Source organism: Babylonia areolata, chromosome 20 (genome assembly GCF_041734735.1).
Source record: "Babylonia areolata isolate BAREFJ2019XMU chromosome 20, ASM4173473v1, whole genome shotgun sequence".
NCBI lineage: Eukaryota > Metazoa > Mollusca > Gastropoda > Neogastropoda > Buccinidae > Babylonia > Babylonia areolata.
In genome coordinates this window covers 43,261,832-43,275,493 of record NC_134895.1, presented here as the reverse complement: position 1 = coordinate 43,275,493, position 13,662 = coordinate 43,261,832, and the positions used below count along the sequence as shown (strand labels likewise).

At 38.9% G+C, this 13,662-nt stretch overlaps 1 protein-coding gene across 1 annotated transcript; it reads right to left on the bottom strand.

The window, feature by feature from the left end:
• Positions 1-316: 316 nt before the first annotated feature.
• LOC143295524 (thioredoxin domain-containing protein 12-like) lies at positions 317-13,246 on the bottom strand. Its single transcript, XM_076607253.1, has 7 exons — positions 13,144-13,246; positions 9,602-9,662; positions 8,921-8,973; positions 8,175-8,248; positions 7,031-7,100; positions 6,585-6,668; positions 317-3,635 (listed from the first exon to the last, which is right to left on the bottom strand). The coding sequence occupies exons 1-7, from the start codon at positions 13,220-13,222 to the stop codon at positions 3,571-3,573; spliced, it is 486 nt and encodes a 161-aa protein (XP_076463368.1). The 5' UTR covers positions 13,223-13,246; the 3' UTR covers positions 317-3,570.
• Between the last annotated feature and the right edge of the window lie 416 nt (positions 13,247-13,662).

Below are 13,662 nucleotides of genomic sequence, written 5' to 3'. Positions count from 1 at the left end.
AGATTTTAGGTATGGCCTATTCTTCCAGTCTGTCCTTGAGAGACAGGCAGACAGACAGGGACAGATCAATACCATATTTTAAATGACCAATGACCTACTTTGGGGAGAATAGGAAGATATAAAATTAGACGAGGAAGAAATGGAGGAGGGGAAACTCCGAAAGGGAAGGATAAAGGGATATGGATTCTGATTCAACACGCGGTCACACATGCACGCACACACACACACACACACACACACACACACAGCACAATGACTTTCCCAACAAACACATCACAAGGTACACAAGAACACATCACCAACACTTTGACACCGTTTCCATCCTTTTTTTATTTTTGTTTCATTGACAATGATGAAAACTAATACATACTGAGTGAGAATCACTTCACAAAATGAAATCACTACCACACAATAATCCCAACCTTTCTGTCTATAACAATTCTTCCTGAACAAATACCATGAGGCAAACTATGGAACTGGAAGGTCACTCATCATTTCTCTCACTGATTAAGAAGACACGTTTATATGATGTGAAAAGAGCACATAAAAGGGAGGTTGGGGGGGGGGGGGGTTAAAGCTGAAAAAACAGTAATCGTGAGATTTTGAAAATATTCGTAAATGCAAGCTGGTGACTGCATGCATAACTTTTCACATTACGCTCAAATGTTCACATGGCTCAAAACGCTTGCAGCCTCCACATACCCAAAACATGCTGACACAAACCTTATATATATATATATATATAATTATTGGGTGTTCAAAATGAGCTCTCTCTCTCTCTCTCTCTCTCTCTCACATGCACACACTTACTTTTTCTGTGAAACTCACACTCTCTCTTTATCAAGATCTAATTAATAAATAAAAATCAAATTTACTATATTGCACCTGTCAACAAAAGCAATGCACTAAATGGAAGTCTTTGGTAACAATGAACTTCATCAAACTCCTGAACATTATGTCATTCAGAAACAAGTTCGTTCTCTTCAAGCACTACAAAACCAGACAGAATAAAGATGAAAAGAAAATTATTGGAACGTCTCTTTTGCCTTTTACTAGCTAACAAGTAATCTTAAAAAAAAAAATAAAAAAATAAAAAACCGAAGGGAAGTCAAATAACCCCTACATTTTGGAAAAAGGAGATATAATGTGCTACTTTCTATTTTTTTTTAAAAAGTCATCTTGAATCATGTTTCTTTCAACATTTAACACAATAAGACTTTCTACTCTATCAAAGTGCCAGACCATAACCAAACCAAACCAAGTGCAATCAAAAATTAAACTAAAATCAGTCTGTATGAACCTTGAAATTCTCAAATAAATCAATCATCTGGCTGAACCACTTTCAATGCCACACCCTTCAAATCAGTACTGCAATGCATCTCATCATTTTCATTATCGTTGTAAATTTGCAACCATTTTGCATGTCCAAGGATTTACGCCAGTATCAAGAATGGTAATGATGACGATGATAATGTCCACAAATCACTGACACAAACAGAATAACCGCTAACAGAATCAAAAGCCAATCAGTGTGGTGAACACAACCCTCCCTGTGCGTCGGATTAAAAAGTTTAGGATCCCACAACCTTTCACCACCACAGGGGCAGTGAACTGATATCCGTCATGTCCAGAGCTCAACACAGGAAGACCGGGCCCCATCCTCCCCTTCTGCTGTTCAAACCTCCCTGTCCCTGTGTCCATTCACACCTGGGTGGAGACAGGGAACCTGGAGTAAACTGCCTTTGCAAAGGACAGAACACTATGCTTTGCCAAAACGGGGCCTTGAACACTGATCACTGGTGATCACTGATCGGAAGTCCAATGCCTAACCGTTCTACCACGGCGTGCATAAGGTACACAACCCATCCTGTTGGGTCTGCTCCCCCAAACCCTTCTTCCCTCCCTTCTCAGGCATCCTCACAAGAACCATCCTATATATACACAGATGAACTGCTCTTGCAACAACGGACGACTGTACTGTTTCACAGCACTGTTGAAGCACAATTTTCTTGCAACATGAAGGCTGATATGACACCATGACCAAGAAGATGTCATTGCATTTTCTCTTCTTTCTTGTCTGTATATTAATAATTTCAAATTCTTATTTGTGATCACATTTTTTTCCCTGTAGAGGTACAGATTTTTTTTTTTTTTTTTTTTATATCAGAATCAGTCTCTCTTGGTCCGACACTAACACATGCTCTTCAACTTGTGTAAACAGCACACAAGACCTGTATTCACCTTCCCGAATGACAGACAAGCATCCCCAAACCCCACCCCACCAGTATTACAGAACGTCCAGATAAGGGGAGGTAAACAAGAACTGGCCTTGTCCCCTTAAAAAATATGGACATGTGACCTGAGTTTTTGGGTTTTTCTGCTGGTGCTATACAACCAAGATACTGCACTGCTTGCTGTGCACTGCTTGTACCTGTCAATATTGCTGACTGCCCAGCACAAAAAGCAGGGCTGTATCTGTGCTGAAAAACTGAATACTGATCCTGTTGGACTTGGAAGAAAAAATAACAACAAAAAAACAAAAAAAAACCCACCTTCATCAATGTTTCAATTGATATTACAATATAAAAAAACCAAACTTACCTGCACAAAATGATACATAATACACACACACACACACACACATCAATAAAATAACAGGCATACAAAACGAACAAACAAAAAATTGTCAACAGGGACCTCATACAGCCTAGGCGCAAAAAAACCCAGAATATTGACAGAAAGAATGCTAACTTGGACATTGGCATTGGTCCTGCTTGTCGGGTCATTATTTACAGTGCAAACACTGCAACAGAAACCCAGCATACTGGAAAACTGAACATGGTCAACACAGTCTGACAACAGTTCCATTCTGTGTTCTTATGTATGTTAACAGTCTTCAACAAAACATAACAACATAACCAACACAGAAAGACATAAAGTTTCATTGGTTTTCTTTTGTTTGTTATAAACACATCATAACCAACACAGAAAGACACAAGTTTTCTTGGTTTTCTTATGTTTGTTATAAACACATCATTGCCAATACAGAAAGACACAAGTTTTATTGGTTTTCTTATGTTTGTTCTAAACGTACCATAGGCAATACTGCCCGACAAAACTTTTATTGGTTTTCTTATGTTCGTCATAAAACATCACTGCGAACAGAGTCTGACAAACCTTTTACTGGTTTTCTTGTTTGTTCAACACAACATACACATGCAGTCTGACAAGTATTATCGGCTTTCTTATGTTTGTTATAAACATACCACAGCTACCACAGTTGGATTAGAAGCTTTACTGGTTTTCTTCTGCACACATCATTGCCAACACAAGTCTGACAAAAGTTTTTAATGGTTGTCTTCTTGCACATGAAATAAACACAACTACATAAAAGAGGATTCAGACCTGGGGCAGACAGACGTGGCAAGGAGTCCAAGACGCTGAACGAAAAATCACGCGCGCACACACACACACAACACACAACCACCATGTCGGCAGCACCAGAAGAAAGGGTGAGGGAGGGCAGGGGGGCAGGCAGACCGCAGGACAGGTGAATGGTTTCAGTGGGGACTACAGTTCAACCTTCGCCTGCGCTCCCTCTGTCCTCTTCAATACTTCACGCATACTCTCCACCACTGAAACAATACGAGAACCAATACACACAAAAATTAAACACTGCACTCTCTCACGTGTGTACTTGGGAAGACATGCATATATATTAACTCACTCTATACTGCCTGATGACTTCCTTCATTATACTCTCTGTACTCGCCGTTTGTTTATGTTAGAAGAAAAATATCTTTAAAAAAAAGAATGCAATTACATACAGCTGCGAAATTTTGTGATCATATAAAGAATAGAATGGACTAACATTTGGCAAAGCTTCAAAGCACTCACTTAATTATTGACTGATTTATCTTTTCTTTTCTTTTTTTAAATCTGTGTTTTTCATGACCGACATAAAGGGGGTGAGTTTTACTCACATAACAGGAATTTTACAAGCATGGCCCTTTGTAACTATAGACACTTCCCAATTGTAGCAACTGAATGGGTAAATGCGTATGCACAGTGGATATCCACTTTAGAATCAGTCTGCATTCGACTTCGAGCCACAGTACTTGCTGAAGTGGACAGAGATGCCATCTTGTCAAGCGAGGGAGCAAGAAGGGTGACTGTACGCTCACAAGTACTGTACTCAAACAAAGGCATTTTCAGCCACAATAAAAGTACAGGTGCACTTTTTGGGTGACCATAGAACAGAGCTGTGCCGTTCTAGTTTTGCACAAAACTGTTTACCAATGAACTACAAATTTTTTAACTCACGGTACGGTATAGCATACCACAGTAATGAAGCATTGTGTACATGAGGTACGCAATAGTGTACCTTAGTACAGAAAGAGTTTATATATTTCTATATGCACACACACACACACAAACTCTCTTTCTCACAAGTTTGAGTGGAAATTCGAACAGTGTGTCTGGTCATTCAGATGAGATAATAAACTAATGTCCCCTGTGCAGCACACACTTGGCACAATGAAAAAGAACCCACAGCAACAAAAGTGGTGTCCTATGGCAAAATTCTGCAGAAGAAATCCACTCTGATAAGTATACAAACATATATGCATGCATTCAAGGCCTGACTAGTGTGTCTGCAGAATTTTGCCAGAGGACAACCACTTATGTTGCCATGGGTTCTTTTTCAGTACACCATGCGACCTCAGTTTATCATCTCATCCAAATGTCTGGATACTCAGTTTGATTTTCAGTAAAACTTGGGAGAAAGGGTGAGACTGGTATTTGAACCGAAACCCTCACACACCATCCCAGCAGATAAGCATATTAACCATTCTGCCACCTTCCTCTTCAAGGAGAGGTTTGGTAACATGTACTCAGCGTTATTGCGTAATTGCTCATATTCATATGAATTATGCGAAAAATCCAAATACTGCAACTTTTTAGACCACACAAATTCTTAAGATGTCTCCTGACAGTTTCCCCATATATGTACAATCACATCCGGGCTTGCTCCACTGCAGTCTATGCTCCCAGGATCCACTGAGAGCTGTCAGGTCACCATGACAGTAGGAGATCATCCACCTATTACAGCATGGATGCCTAGTGAACAGTTTTTTCAGCAGTGGCAGAATGGTGTTTGTGAAAGGACAGAGTAACTAATGGCACCATCTTACTACATTTGCCAGTTGTGATTTTGCATGTGTAATTAAAATGTTTTTGTTTTGTCCATGAAATTAATTTTCATCTTTCAGCAGTCCTGGCTCATGCAGATTAACTCACTCGCTGCCATTGTCCGCATATGCGGACATCGTCGGAGAAAGCGTTGGATGCCAATGTCCGCATATGCGGACTTGGATTTTAAAAAGTCGTGCTGTCGGAGTGACGCGTCGGATGCGAAAATAAAAAGCAGATGTGATATCTTACGTCACCTCTGGTCAGCTTTTCATTCACACACGCTGCGTGAATGTCGCGATAAGCTCAACCGCAGTTGATAACAAAGCGTGCCCCCTGTCAGCTTTGTAAGTTGTTTGACAAGATGGCGTCACGGCGAAGTGTTCGACACGGTCGGAGAGGTGAAATGTAACTCAGCGTCGAAGATGCTTTGGAAATGATCCAAACTGAAGGCTCTGATGTCGAAGGAGATAATGTTGATTCTTCGGACAGTTAATTTGAACCAGATCCCGATGAACTAGAAACAGATTCGGCTGCTGAAGAGAGTGTTTACAATGGAGAGGAAAGTGAGGGACATGTGCCAGCAGATGAGACAGACACAGACGACGAAACCACTGAGAAAATGGACGATTTTGCAAGTGTTTTCACCAGTGATTGGACTGACAATTTTTCCTTTTTCCCTCTTGCACATCCCTTCACTGGCATACCAGGTTTGTCAGCTGACTGGCCAGTCAACACCCAGCCGGTTGAGTTTTTTCTTTGTTCTTTGATTTTCATTATGTAGAGACAATATATTTTTTTGTATGTGTGAATTTCAACTTTCTTCACCACCTGTTGATACTTCATTGCATGCACTAGGTCTTCAGTTCCTCAAATAGTGTTAGAATGTGATGTGAAACATGTTGGTGTACCTTTCTGATGGGTGCAAAAATGCTAAAAAATACACTAAATATGGATACCGCGATCAATATCAAGATAGTGAGTAAATACTTTGATTTTTTGCACACATATGGAACAACATTCCTTGCATACATATACTAAATATCAATTGTCTGGGTGTTTATTTGGTTTTTTTACAATTTTTTCCCCATCCTATACAAACCCTGGGTTTTCAGGGATTGGCAAGGGCAAAAACTCTTGGCATGGAGTGAGTTAAAGTTAATGTCAAGCAAAGCCATTCAGTTAACCCATTCATCAGCATGTATCATTATTATCCCCAGCCAGACTTTTTACTGCACTCTGAATGACTCTCATGCCACTCCTTTCTCTGGTACTCTTAGCTAAAGGGGAGACAACCCATATGATTCCAGGAGAAAAGTTGCAACTTATAACCGGAAAACAAAATAAATGAACAAAACACAAGCTCTAATTTCACGGCTGAAAACTTTACTCACATCCATCAGGTGAAGAATAGTAATACTTGTATTTGGCGTTCCCGTTTTTGTTGTACACATCACCTAGAAGCTTCTTTTGGGAATCTGCCAACAGAACACAAACACACATGTGAAACAGAAGAAGACCACGGGTATTAAACAACAAACAAGTACAGTCAGTAACCATCACTCCTTTCACCATCACTGCTTCTGAAATGATCAGCTGTCCAAACCAGGAGGTAATTTCAACAATCATCTCACACAAAAAGCAGGCACTTTTTCTGCGATCGCTCTTTTCTTCTTCTCTCCCTTTATGAATTTCTCCATTAATTTCTCCTACCTTCCACTCAGTGAAAAAAAACAAAAACCATTTACAACGATGTTTTATCACTAAAATAAACTTTAAATCTCATATAAAGAGATGATTGAATATACAGAGACTGACGAAATAAAATGGGTCACCATACCGAAGAACAAAATACGAGGAATGTATCCACCGTCTGGTCTATACAGATCGTCCGATGGTTCTTCATCATCCTGAGAAAAACAGAAAACACTCATAACATACATGTGTCCACACACATACACACCTTCTGTCTAAAATCACACTTCATAAATATATGTTTTAATGGAAGAATGCACATGTAAAGATAGAGATAGAGAGAGAGAGAGAGAGAGAGAGAGAGAGAAATAAAGTAATGCAATCACCCTTCCACCCCAAAAATCAGTTTCATAATTATGAGTGGTTTACAAACTTTAAAATATGTGTCGATATTCACAGGCGACTTGTTTTTTCCTTTGTTTTCTTTTCTTTTGCTTGGTAAATTCCAGTATAAGGTTAATTAATTCAATCTGCTAAATGCATGAACTAAATGACAGCATTATCAATATATTGTATATCATTCGACTAATGCGACTCTGCATGGTCTGTCCAGAAAGTATATGCATGTTTCTTTTTCTTCTTGCTCACGGTGCAGGATGGCCATTTAAAAACAGACACATGTACATGTGATTAGGTCCACTCCCACACTAACCACCCCCCAGCAGAAGAAAAAAACAACAACAAAAAAACACAAACAACAAAGTAATGGTACAGATATACCCATGTGTTAAAGAGATTAAAAAAACAAACAAACAAACAAACAGCAATAAAATCAAATCCAAGAACATGTACAATGTGGAGTGATGGCCATGTGGAGTGATGGCCTTGAGGTAACGCGTCCGCCTAGGAAGCGAGAGAATCCGAGCGCGCTGGTTCGAATCACAGCTCAGCTGCCAATATTTTCTCTCCATCCACTAGACCTTGAGTGGTGGTCTGGACGCTAGTCATTCGGATGAGACGATAAACCAAGGTCTTGTGTGCAGCATGCACTAAGTACACGTAAAAGAACCCACAGCAACAAAAGGCTTGTTCCTGGCAAAATTCTGTAGAAAAATCCACTTCAATAGGAAAAACAAGTAAAACTGCACGCAGGAAAAAAAAAAAAGAGTGGCGCTGTAGTGTAGCGACGCGCTCTCCCTTGGGAGAGCGGCCCGAATTTCACACAGAGAAAATCTGTTGAGATAAAAAAAGAAATACAAATACAAATACAATACCAATGTCCAACTGACCTGAACATTGACCATGAGGAACTGCCCACTCAGTTTCTCAATGTCTTTGCTCTCCGCAAACCTGGGCTTGAATGCTGTCAGGACACAAGGGTTGGCACAATGAACACATTGGAATCGGGCAGACATGTATACCAGGGACACAAGTATATATCTGTACATGTTTGTGTGTGTGTGTGTGTGTGTGTGTGTGTGTGTGTGTGTGTGTGTGTGTGTATGAGCATGTGTGTGCATACATGGACATATCCGAATGTGTGGGAATGCATAAGCATATGTGTATGTTTGTGTCCGTGTTGACAGGAAACGTGTGCACAGATACATATTTATGCACTTCTGTGTGCCTTTTCATGCACACTGCGCCATTTCACTATGTGTGTAAAAAGGAATGAAAAAGATTATGCGCATCGCCACACACGCACATGTACATGTGGAGCACACATGCATGTGTGTATGCTTGTGTCTGTGCTGACAGTAAATGTGTCCACATATACATGTATATTCATGCTTCTGTGTGTCTTTAAGTGCAAGTATCATCATTTCACTATGTGTGTAAAAAGGAATGAAAAAGATAATGGAAACTAGGTAGCGTAGGTGTGATTATGCCTTTGGCACACCTTTACTTTTGAGGACATTATACTGCAGTTATCCATAAAGACAAAATGAGGAACACTGAACAAATATATAGTAATAATGTGTGTACACAGGTCAACAAAAGTAATAATATTTTCCAAATATGTAAATCCATTTACCTTTGCAAGCACCACACCAAGTCTTGTGGATCACCAGCATAACTGGTTTGCCTCTGGTGGAAAAAAAAAAAAAAAAAATAAATTTAAAAAAATAAAATAAAATAAAAAGCATACTGCTTTCACACTACTACTCTGTCTTTTTTTTTTTTTCTTTTCATTCTTATTGCAAATATGAACAATACTTTTCTTTTTTTCGTTTTTTTTTTTTTTTTTTTTTTTAAATCATAACACGTAACAGGAGTCTGTTGACTCATATCTATATCAGCTAGATATTATTCTCATGGAGAGTCTTGTGAAGGAAAGAAAACAAAAAATATGGAGGTGTTTTTCTTATGCCTAACATTAACTGTACACACACACACACACACACACACACACACAGACACACACAAACACACACACACACCTGCACACACACACACACACACACACACACACACACACACACACCTGCACACACACACACACACACCTGCACACACACACACATATATATAAAATGTAAACATAACATCAATCAACACTATCCAAACTATTCTAGCAATATGTTGCTTTTGTTTTTGTTTCTGGGGGGGGGGGGTGGGAATGGGGGCAGGGGGAGTTATAACATTTTTACTTCAGCTCATTAGAATCTACAACAACACACAGACCACAAATCAAAACAACAATGTGCGCTCTTACTCGTCTTTGCTTTTTTCCCAAGCCTTGTCCAGTGTGATCCAGTTTATGTTGTCTCCCCATCCTGTTAGCATAAAACAACATACATATCACAGCAACAAGAAAACAAAGTCAACCTTTGCTATATATATTACAACAAACTATACTTGCCATGGTATAATCGGTATTTCTTGAAATATTCACAAATCCAAAAAAAATATCTGAGCTACACTTCAAGTGAAAGAATTTTTATGACTTCTGCCAGTATTTATTTGTCTGAATACACTTGCAAAACATAGATTGTGTATTCCTGTACCACAATTGGCACAAGAAATAATCAAACACATCAAAAACTTTGTAAACTTTATGTCCACTTAACACTGTGTACAATATCACCCATTTCTCTTGAGATTAAGATTAGAAAGATCTTGCAATCCAAATTGTCATGAGCGAATTTTTCCCCACACAAACAGTGGGAATAAATAGATATTGCACACTGATGTCGCCTTTAGCCAAGCTGACGTATCATATCAGCGTTATATAACAGTTTACTATCACTCCCATAAAACCTAAAATCAAAGAAACCTGATAAAGAAAAATAAGTGCAAGTCTAGTCTGTCCTACCCCCCGAAAGCGGAGTATGGCTGCCTACAGGGCGGGGTAAAAATGGTAATGCATGGAAAAGCCCACTCGTATACATACGAGTGAACATGGGAGTTGCAGCCCACGAACACAGAAGAAGAAGAAGTAGTAGTCTGTCCTATTCACACACATAAACCTAGGATATGTATACATCTGATGTTGATCATTTCATCAATTTTCTACCAGAAGATAAAAAAAAAAAAAAGAACCAGAACCAAACTTAATTATACATAATATATAAAATCATGTAATGTACAAAAGCTGGTTTACCATTACAAAACAAAACAAAAAACAAACAAATGGCAGTACGGCAGTAGCCAACCTGCATGTCCTAGTCACCAAAATTAATAGAACATAATATGAGTGCTCCGTTATAAAAAAAACAAAAACAACAACAACAACTACAATAAATAAGAATAAAAACTTGGAAAGGAACCGATGACAGAAAGAAAACGGAAATGTCAGAAACAAGGATAACAACAGAAATGAGAATTTCCAGCACAGAATTTGGGGATACTATATAACTGAGCTTCCAGCATCCTGACAGCATCAAGACAACACAGATGGCAAACACAACTTTTTAACATTTGCAACAACCATCCCCATGAAACTATCACATCTCCAGTTTAACTAAGTAGTGATAACAACAACAACAACGATAATGAGAAGAAGAAGAACAATGCAGAATCACCCTCACACTCCCCATGGAGTTACAATCAAAAGTTGCACATACATCAATGCATGAGGACGCACAAATGCACAGAGCAGAAGTTCAAGACACTAGTCAAGAAGAATGGAAAAACTTTGAAATGTGTGTTTTGTGTGGTGTTTTAAATTGAACAGGGGAATTCGTGTGACAGAATGAGGGCAGTTCATTCAACATCACCCGGCCAAGATAGGAGGAAGAACTCTGACCGTGCAATTTTTTTTTTCCTCAAGTAATTGTTAGCACTACAGATTCAGCAGCAGAGCTACAATGTGAGAGGTAATTCCCACTGACATCCATCACATATTCAGTATGTACATGTATCAGGACAGGACTTTATAAGATTTTCTTGTCCTGTTCATTGATATCTGTGTTGTATTGTGACTTGTTCCAAATAAAATACTGTTTCAACCAATTCCCACTGACTTTGTCAACTGACTTGTACAGTGTGTTGTGGTACAAGCATGGACATCTTGACCGCTGACAGCTCTTGCCCTGTCTTCCATATTCCTGATCCTAGGATTTCATTTCAGATTTATACATGTGTGTGTTTGTGTGTCTGTCAGAGAGAGAGAGAGAGAGAGAGAGAGAAAGGGTTTGTAAGCGTGAATATGTCTGAGTCTGTGAGTTAGAAATTGTGAGTTATATTCATTGATTTTTCATAATTCACATTATACATGATCAGTAGGACAATGTTTCCATCAGCTATTTTCCATGTCTTTTGCAAAGTGATGTGGCTTTTTTTTCAGAATTTTATCTCTGACATTAGCAGAACTCAAAGAATCAAGAGTACCAGCCCAGTTTTCAAGCCACGTAAGATATGATGCATCCTTGTTAACCACTAGGCTGCCTATATGATGAGATAACTCGTCATCACAAGCATGTACACTTCGCTGCCACAATGACGAGATCCCTCGTCATCAAAATATTCTGATTTTTTCCTGGTTTGCATTCAGTTTGTTGACAAAAATACTGGTCCCTTTAGCAGTCCTTTATTTGAACGTTTTGGTTGGGTTACTGGCCACAGTGTTAGCCGGACTCCTCTCCTCACTTGCTCAACATAATGTTGGACTGACACCATGCTCAAGACATGTGATCATTGCAAACTAAATCAACCAAGATTGCTTTCTTTAGCTGATGCTCTGAAAGAACTGAAGCGTAAATTTGAAGACAGTGATAAACATTTATAGGACGATCTCATAGAAAATAAAGGGAGCAATCAAGAGAGTGGCCAAGATACAACTATCAGTGAGTGATGCCAGCAGTACACCTGTAGTAGTTGACAGAAAGTGACCTAATTATTAGCAGGACACATTGTGAGCGATTTTCTTAGCACTCAGCAAAGCAGTCTGATGAGAACTGGATAAAGTGACCATGTGAGAGGGGTGAAGAGGAGGGGGGTGGAGACAGGGGGCATAGCCTCACATCCATATTATCACTTGGAGAAGTCACAATGCATTGTGTATCTATCTTTTTTAATTTGTTCTATATTGTGGTGTTCTAGTATGATTTTGTGTGTGCAGATATCCACTTGTCCAGAAAATATTATATTTTGGGGCAAATTACCGGACTAATGTTTGTAATGAACAAGTTGAAAATGTGACAAAAAAACAAAACACTGATTTCAAAACAACAGCATATCACTAAAAATATATAAAATGGGAAAACATTATGTGTTTTGAATTCTTTATTCATTTACCTTTCAGAAAATATATACTATTATGGGTCTTTCTCCAATAAGAGCACATAATTTTTTTTAGATTTACACCTGTTTTTTGTGGGGAAAATCCTGGCAAATAGATTTCACTTATATCTTATTTTCCTGGCAGCGAAAGGGTTAAAAAACAAAAAATCAATAAAGTTCTACAACTCTTGTACAAACCTGAGTGCTTACCCAAAACTCAGTTTTTATTTCTCCACTTGAATTGACTTGTGACTACACCCTGTCAACGTCACTATCGCCACACCTAATGAAAGCGTGGGTGAACTATATTAGCCCGTTTTTAATACACTGCTAGCACTGACCCTTTCTTCCCTACTAGTACTGTACCAGTACTATCTCTCAAAGAGATTGTGGACGTGGCGCTCTCAGCAGACGAAACCAGTTCTACGGACCAATCAACCTAGTGTCTCTTACCCCTGAGTGAATTCACGGAGGTACTTCAATGCAAACAAGACGCTAGTTCTCTTCAAAGTGGGACACGCTGTGCATTCTTACCTCTTGCAAGTTCGTTTGCAGCCTCTGTGAATACAATTAGAGATGCCACAGCCAGCCACATAGTTGCTGTCGACGCCATCTTCAAACTTCTACTGTCCCGCACTCACTGACGCTGCTTCATTCTATTCACTCAAATAAAAAATAAAAATTGGCTGACAGAAAAGCCAACCGGCGCATACTGCTTTCTTATTAGTTTGGAACATCGTTTTGAATCTTAATTTCGGATATGTTTCAATAATTTTTTTAAAACTTCGGTTGTCTTTGCAAACTGTTGCAAAAACTGAAATAAAATAAAATAAAATAAAAGAAGAAGAAATAAATAATTGAAGTTAATCAGTTAATAAGATGTTGGTTTTTTGGGGGGTTTTTTTATTATTATTATTTCAGCCTCCACCTCCACCTCCCACCCATTCATTTTAGATCAATCACTATTATGGAATAATATATCTTCATTCATATAACTTGATGGACCGTGAAAAAGTAATGCGCCAATGAGAGGGAGGGGTGAGGGGGCCGGGG

What these genes read in the sequence shown, in the direction of transcription:
- LOC143295524 (XM_076607253.1), bottom strand. Translation starts at nt 13,222, where the DNA reads ATGGCGTCGACAGCAACTATGTGGCTGGCTGTGGCATCTCTAATTGTA. An exon ending in TGCAAACGAACTTGCAAGAG is followed by an intron (nt 9,663 to 13,143) that starts GTAAGAATGCAC and finishes TTATGCTAACAG; the next exon opens with GATGGGGAGACAACATAAAC. An exon ending in TGGGAAAAAAGCAAAGACGA is followed by an intron (nt 8,974 to 9,601) that starts GTAAGAGCGCAC and finishes TTTTTCCACCAG; the next exon opens with AGGCAAACCAGTTATGCTGG.